This window comes from Molossus molossus, unplaced genomic scaffold, assembly GCF_014108415.1.
Source record: "Molossus molossus isolate mMolMol1 unplaced genomic scaffold, mMolMol1.p scaffold_m16_p_2, whole genome shotgun sequence".
Taxonomy (NCBI): domain Eukaryota; kingdom Metazoa; phylum Chordata; class Mammalia; order Chiroptera; family Molossidae; genus Molossus; species Molossus molossus.
The window spans coordinates 90,990,949-90,999,251 of NW_023425355.1; the positions used below are offsets into that span (position 1 = coordinate 90,990,949).

The following is an 8,303-nucleotide window of genomic DNA, read 5'->3' on the forward strand; positions in this document are numbered from 1 at the left end:
CTTTTGGTTACTTTGCCAGGCCTGCCTGCCTAAAGAAAACAAAAGAGATTAAAACAAAAACAAAGGCCTGGGTGGGGGCATAGGGCCATCATAAGCCATGATCCCAAGCCAGAGGGCTCTAAGAAAGTCCAAGCACCTCAGTGAGCTACATTGCCAGGGTTTAGCAGTGGGCCTTCTAATGTACTCATCTGCATTAGACACTTGCATCCCAGGAGAACTGATGGTGAAGACCCTCTGGTTCCTCTGCCTGTAGTGGAGTCTATTTACTCCATTCCCAGCCAAAGCCCAGATGGACCACGCTTCTGTGTGTTTTCTCCTTTCCTCCAATTTTATCTGCTGATTAAATCTGATGAACACAAATTCTAGCAAATGAACAGTGCCCAGCCTGCTATTCCATGCCAGAAAGCCTCTTTATCCCTCTAAGGCCAATATCTCCGATTATTTGATAGGATAGCAGTGGATCTGGGACAGTCTAGGCACCTTTTCCTTTTTCTAAACCAGAGATCTAAACACTCATACTGTTTTTGTACACTTATATTTATTTGATTTTTATTGTAAAGAAAATTCAAGCTTATGGGAAAGGTTTTTTTTATTTTATTAATTTTTGTTACAGATGTTTCTCCTTTTCCCCCCACTGATTCCCCCCTCCTTTTTTTTTTTTTTTTTTTTTTTAATCCTCACCCGAGGACATTTTTCCATTTTCTGTTCAGACAGAGTATGAGGGAGAGAGAGGAAGAGAGGGAGAGAGAGAAACATCGATGTGAAAGGGACACATCGAGCGGCTGCCACCCACATGACCAACCAGGGCCGGGGACAAACTGCAACCGAGGCACATGCCCTTAGCGGGAACCGAACCCGGGTCTCTCTGGACCGCAGGTCGATGCTCTAACCGCTGAGCCAAACCGGCCAGGGCCCCCTCCCTTTTTTTAAAATCCTCACCCAAGGATATTTATCCATTCAACTTCAGATTAAGTGGGAGGGAGGGAGAGAGAAACATCAATGTGAGAGAGAGACATGGACTAGTTGCCTCCCGCACAACCCTGACCAGGGCTGGGAACTGAACTGCAACTGAGGTACATGCCCCTGACCAGAATTGAACCCGAGACTCTTTGGTTCGCAGGCTGATGCTCTAACTGCTGAGCCAAACCGGTCAGGGTGGAAATTTTTAAGAATAGTACAATCATGTCCCATATTCTCTTCACCTTGATTCATCAACTATTACTAATGGACCACTTTCGCTTCATCTCTATCTTCCTACACACACTCATGCATTTTATTTATCTTTTGCCAAACCTCATTTGAGATTATATTTCAGTCACAAAGACAGAGTCATAACCACAACCCCAGGTACCTCAACGAAGCCTGTATTCTGACTTTTTTTTTTTTTTAATCAGAAGTGTGAGTTTATTAATTAATTTGTGTTACAGATGTTTCTCCTTTTCCCCCTACTGATTCCCCCCCTTCCCCTCCCTCCCTGCCCTGTCCCCAGTTTGTTGTCCATGTCCACTGTTCATGCATACATGCATATAAGTTCTGTGGTTTATCTCTCCCCCACCATCCCCTCTTCTGGGGATTGTCAGTCTGTACCCCACATCCACGTCTCTGGGACTACCACATTCCTCAGACTGTTATGTTTATTACATTCCACAAATAAGTGAGATCATATGATACTTGTCTTTCTCTGTTTGGCTTGTTTCACTTAGGATGATACTTTCCAGGTCCCTCCATGTAGTCTCAAAGGATAAGAGGTCTTTCTTTTTTACAGCTGCATAGTACTCCATTGTGTATATGTACCACAGCTTTTTTATCCATTCGTCTGACTTTGTTTTTAAACTACTTTCTGATGCCAAGTTCTGGGGTTTGTTTGTACATAGTGCTCTACTAGTTGTTTTCTTTCTTTTTTTTTTTTTGTCCTCACCGAAGGACATTTTTCCATTTTTGTTCAGATAGAGTGGGAGGGAGAGAGAGGAAGAGAGAGAGAGAGAGAAACATCGACGTGAAAGGGACACATCGAGTGGCTTCCCCCTGCATGACCCCAACCAGGGCCAGGGACAAATTGCAACCGAGGTACGTGCCCTTGACCAGAATTGAACCCGCGACTCATTGGTCCGTGGGCAAACACTCTAACCGCTGAGCCAAACCAGTCAGGAGTACTAGTTGAGTTTTAAATGATTTGCTCAGGCCCTGGTCTTTGTGGCTCAGTTGGTTAGAGCACCGCCCCATGCACCAAAGGGTCACAGGTTTGATTCCTGGTCAGGGGATATACCCAGGCTTCAGGTTTGATCCCCAGTTGGGACACGTTCAGGAGACAATCAATCAATGTTTCTCTCTCCCTTCCTTCCTTCTCTCTCTTAAGTCAATAAAAACAAACAAACAAAAACAAAACATATCCTCTGGTGAGGATTAAAGTAAATAAATAGCCCTGGCTGGTTTGGCTCAGTGTGACCAAAGGGTCACAGGTTTGATTCCTGGTCAAGGGCACATACCTGGGTTGCTGGTTTGATTCCTAGCTGGTCAGGGTGTGTGCAGGAGGCAACCAATCGATGTCTTTCTCACATCGATGTTTTTCTCTCTGTCACTCTCTGTCTCTCTGTCTCCTCCTTTCTCCCTTCCACCCTCTAAAAAAAAAAATCAATGGAAAAAATATCCTCACGTGAGGATCAACATCAACAACAAAAAGAGCAGCACGTTCTTCTAGATCTACCTTGCTTTTAACATTCCTTTTCTTTCCCATCCCCCAATATAATGAAGTACCTGGCAGCATACCTAATCTGAGAAACTTCCCCATTGTTATCAAGCCAGATCTGCAGAGAAATGGAACAGAAAGCTGACTGACAAGGATAGGATGTCCCTCCAAATCCAGTTAAATTTTCCTTGAGCTCAGCAAGTTGGATTCACTAATGTTACCCACTTCTACCCAGGTGTGACAGGATAAAAGCAACATGATCCTGCCAAGGGGGACTTCAGTGCTAGGTGGTGTAAAAAGGGGTACCACCAAAGGAAAGGAAGGGTGCGAGTCCCACAAGTCATCCTTCCTACCACACAGTCCTTGGTAGAACACCTTTTAGATCTTTATGAGATGCTATGGTGTAAATGTTTGTGTCCCCCCAAAATCCGTATGTTGAAAGCCTAATGCCCAAGGTGACAGTATTAGGAGGTGGAATCTCTGGGTGGTGATTAGGTTATGAGAGCAGAACCTTCAAGAATGGGATTAGTGTCCTTGTAGAGGGCCCTCACCAGAACATGACCATGCTTATGCCTTGATTTTGAACTTCTAGCCTCCAAAACTATGAAAAATGAACTTCTACTGTCTATAAACCACACAGTCCATGGTATTTCATTATAGCAGTCCAAATGGACTAAGAAATAAGGCAAAGAAAGAAGAACCAAAAAGATAAACAGAGCCCATTTCAGATCTTGTTGCCACATGGTGGCTTTATTTTTTTTTATTTTTATTTTTTTTATCCTCACCCGAGGATATTTTTCCATTTTTTGTTCAGATAGAGTGGGAGGGAGAGAGAGAAAAAGAGAGAGAGAGAGAGAAACATCGATGTGAAAGAGACACACTGAGTGGTTGCCACCCGCATGACCCAACCAGGGCCGGGGACAAACTGCAACCGAGGTACGTGCCCTTAGCAGGAACCGAACCCGGGGGTCTCTGGACCACAGGCCAACGCTCTAACCACTGAGCCAAACCGGCCAGGGCTACATGGTGGCTTTAAAAGTGAGTTTAAGAGAGCATCTGAGTAGGCCCTGGGCTCCCATGCCTGCTAACCTTGCAAAGGATAAATCGATCGTTGTTCGGGTTCTCTGGGTCCTCCTGTTTATATTTCATGATGTGGAAGAACAGCACAGACATGATCTCAGCAGCACTGCTGCATGATGTAGGGTGGCTGAAAGAAAAACATGGCACAGGTCATTTCTTACAAGTTACTCACCAGGGACATGGTGCATGGGGAGGCTTTTCAGCACACGGTCTCCTCAGACCAGAAGCAGCAGTCATTACTCCCAGCCCTGGAAGAATTCAGTCAAGGGGAAGGGATATAGGGCCACTGCTTCCCACTGCATATATGGTCAACTAATATTTGACAAGGGAATCAAGAATACTCAATGGAGAAAGGACAGTCTCTTCAATAAATGGTTCTGGGGCAATGGGATAATCACATGTATGAAACTAGACCCCTATAATACAGCACTCACAGAAATTAACTTGAAATGGATTAAGAGTTAAATGTAAGACCAGAAACCATTACAGTCCTGGAAGAAAACACATAAAAAAGGCTCCTTGACATGGGTCTTAGTAATTATTTCTTGGATATGACACCTACAGCTCAAGTTAACAAAATACAAAACAAACAAGTGGGACTACGCCAAACTAAAAAGTTTCTGTACAGCCAAGGGGACCATCAGCAAAATAAAAAAGACGACTTATTTTATGGGGAAAATATTTGCAAACCATGTATCTGATAAGGGGTTAATATCGAAAATATATAAAGAACTTGAGTGTACAACTCAATTGCAAACCACCCCCAAATAATCCAATTAAAATGGTCAAAGGACCTGAAGAGATATTTTCCCAAAAATATTAAAATGGCCAACAGGTACATGAAAAGGTATTCAACATTACTAATCATCAGGGAAATGCAAATCAAAACTACAATAAGATATAACCTCTCATTATATTAGAATGGTTATCATAAAAAAGGCGAGACAGGTGTTGGTGAGGATGTACAGTAAAGAAAACGCTTGTTCACTGTTATTGAGAATGTAAATTGGTGCAGCAACTATGGAAGACAGTATGGAGGCCTCTCAAAAAATTACACTATGATCCATTAATTCCACTTCTGGGATATATCCAAAGGAAATAAAAAACACTATGTTGAAGAGATATCTACACCTCTATGTTCACAGTAGCATTATTTATAATAACCAAGACTTGGAAACAACATAAGTGTCCACAGAATGAATAAAGATAATGTGGTACATGTATACAATTATTATTCAGCCATAATAAAGAAGGAAATTCTTCCATTTTCAACAACATAAATGGACCTTGGGGTAGTATGCTAAGTGAAATAAGTCAGACATAGAAAGGCAAATATTAGTGATCTCATTTATATGTGGAATCTAGAAATAAAAAACAGAAAAACAAACTCTTAAGAAATAGATCATCAGATTTGTGGTTACTAGAGCTGGGGGTTAGGGGAGAGGGAATTGGAGGTAGGTGGTCAAAAGGTACAAACATTCAGTTATAGGATAAATAAGTACCAGGGATGTAATATACAACAACATGACTACACTTAACATTGCTGTATAGTTTATTTGAAAACTGTTAAGAGCCTAATAGTTCTCATCACAAGAAAAAAAAAACACTTTTCTTTTTAAAAATTTTCCCCCTTTTTATTGATTTTAGAGAGAGACGAAGGGAATGGGAGAGGGAGACAGAAACATCAATGAGACAGAACATCGATTGGCTGCCTCCTGCATGCCCCCCACTGGGGTTCGGGCCCACAACCTGGACATGTATCCTGACTGGGAATCGAACTGGCGACCTCCTGGAACATGGGTCGATGCTCAACCACTGAGCCACACTGGCCGGACTTCTTTTTGTATCTGTATTATATGATGGATCTTAACTACATATATTTCAGTAATCATTTCACAATATATGTAAGTCAAATCATTATGCATACTGCTTAAACTTATACAGTGCTGTATGTCAGTTACATCTCAATAAAACTGAGGGAACATTTTTTTAAATAAAAGAAATACCACAAAGAAGATCCCATTGTACCACCTAAAGTTAATTTCTATTAGGAAGTGAATGATGAGACTGAGAAGTTTCTCATGGTGGAGTAACCTAAGGCTCTTATTGAATGTCAATAACCACCACTCTTAGAAAGCAGCCTGCATGGATGTCCAGCCAGTGCCTTAATAATTAAGGGGGTGGGGTGGGGACAGGGTAGAGGACAAAACCAACTCCCTAGAGTCCTGCCCCAACTGTAGGAAGTTAAGATTTTAGGCCCAGCTCATGCATATTAATAATAAATATCTCCTTTCAAGTCTCACAACACAGAAAACAGAAACTTCAACTTCTTGCCTTGCAAGTATCCCCCTAAGGGGATGATTTGGATTTTAAAGCTGTTAGAGATCCCTTGAGAAAATTCGAAGGTGAGGAGAGCAAAACGAAAATTTTTTTTAAAAATGCAAAAACAGGCAAGTCTTAAACTTAAACTTAACCAATGGGTCAAAGAAGAAATCACAAGAGAAATTAGAAAATACTTAACACAAATGAAAGTGAAAACACAACATACAAAAATTTATGGGAAACAGCAAAAACAGTGCTGGGAGGAAAGGTTGTAGCGACAAATGCTTAAATTAAAAAAGATAGACCAGCACTGGCCAGTTTGGCTCAGTGGTTAGAGCGTCGGCCTGCGATCCGGAGAGACCCAGGTTCGGTTCCCGCTAAGGGCACGTACCTCAGTGGCAGTTTGTCCCCGGCCCTGGTTGGTCGTGCGGGTGGCAACCACTCGATGTGTCCCTTCACGTCGATGTTTCTCTCTCTCTCTCTCCCTTCCTCTCTCTCCCTCCCATTCTATCTGTACAAAAAAAAAAAAAAAAAGATAGACCTCGCCTGGCCATTGTGGCTCAGTGGTTGAGTGTTGACCCATGTACCAAGAGGTCGCCTGTTCGATTCCCGGTCAGGGTACATGCCCAGGTTGTGTGCCCGATCCCCAGTGTGGGGCATGCAGGAGGCAGCCAATCGATGTTCTCTCTCATTGATGTTTCTATCTCTCCCTCTCCCTTCTTTTCTCTCTAAAATCAATAAACAAAAAAATTTTTTAAAAAGACCTCAAACAAAACACCTAATTTTATAAGTTTTGAAATACAAAAGTAACTAAATCCAAAACTACCAGAAAGAAAAAAATAATAAAGATTAGAGCATAAATAAAATAGAGACTAGGAAAACAGAGAAAATAAAAGCAAAAGTTGGTTCTTTGAAAAGATTAATAAACTTAAACCGTGAGCCGAACTAAGTAAAAAAAAGAAATCACTAAATTTTTTTTTTTTTATCCTCACCCGAGGACATTTTTCCATTTTTTGTTCAGATAGAGTGGGAGGGAGAGAGAGAGAGAAACATCGACGTGAAGGGACACATCGAGTGGCTGCCACCGCACGACCAACCAGGGCCGGGGACAAACTGCAACCGAAGTACGTGCCCTTAGCGGGAACCGAACCCGGGTCTCTCCGGACCGCAGGCCGATGCTCTAACCGCTGAGCCAAACCGGCCCGGGCCAGGCTTTGTCTTTTTAAAACTCCCATGCCCTGTGTTTTGGGACTCTGGCGTCGAGGACAACCACTACACAGAAAACCCCTGCCCTCCCACTCCAACGCGAGCTCCAGCCCGTCCCCAGGGCGGCCTCCACTGCACGGCGGCGCCCGAGGAACCACCAGGGAGGCAGTGGGGAGTGAGGGGCTGGTGCCTGAGCCTGTGGCCAGCCACTAAGCGAACCAGCGGTGGTTACGCTTGGCTGGCGTCAGGGGTGGAAGCGAAATCCCACTGGCCCAAAATTGGGCCTCTAAGACCAAGCCCACCGAGCTCCAACGGTTCCCTTCACCCACGTCCCTCATAACCGCTGGGCCTACCACCCGGAGCCAAAGCCGCTTCGGCTTCGAGGAAGGCGCCTTACCCGGAGCTCGAGGCGCACGTGGCTCTGATGGAGTGGATGCGAAGGCGATTGGCCAGGTCCCGCAGCACCTGCAGAGTTTCCTCGTCAGGTTTGTCTTCTGAGGCCATGGCAACGCTCACCTCTGCGTCGGCCATAGCTGCTACCCCGTCAGCTGCTGAGGAGAAAATGGCGTGGAGTGTGCGCCGCCGTCACTTAAGTGACCTCTGCATTGGCTTCCTCCGCACAGCTCCTTCCGCGTGGCTCCCTCCGCGCACCCAATTCAATGGATTTTGAACGTTTCTCACTTGTATATATGACATTATTCAAAATTATTTAATTTCTTTATATCTTCCCTCGTTTTATTAATTCAAAGAGGACTGCCTCTGTGCGTGAGTTCAGGGTCTACTTTTTGGGGTTGAATGTGAGTCCAGGGTCTACTTTTGGTGTGGCGGTTGACAAGATGGCGGAAGTAGTAAAGTGGCCTTCGATGCACATGCTTTAAAATACGATGGTGCATTTTATTTTACACGTTTTATCACACTATTAAGAGAGCTGTGCAGTAATTTTACAATTTTCGGGTACTCCTCACACCCAATAGCAGCCCAGCTACTAGGTCAGCTTCTTAGCACATGA

The 8,303-nt window shown here is 43.8% G+C and overlaps 1 protein-coding gene across 2 annotated transcripts in view; it reads right to left on the reverse strand.

The window, feature by feature from the left end:
* Positions 1-7,825, reverse strand: part of TKTL1 (transketolase like 1) — a 30,355-nt gene extending 22,530 nt beyond the window's left edge. Inside the window, exons 1-2 of one of the 2 annotated variants that reach the window (XM_036271317.1) lie at positions 7,692-7,825; positions 3,776-3,893 (exon numbers count right to left, since the gene is read on the reverse strand). In XM_036271317.1, coding sequence (XP_036127210.1) covers positions 3,776-3,893; positions 7,692-7,825 — 252 coding nt within the window. The remainder of the gene's footprint in view (positions 1-3,775; positions 3,894-7,691) is intronic. The other variant, XM_036271318.1, reaches the window with a different exon arrangement.
* Positions 7,826-8,303: the final 478 nt, after the last annotated feature.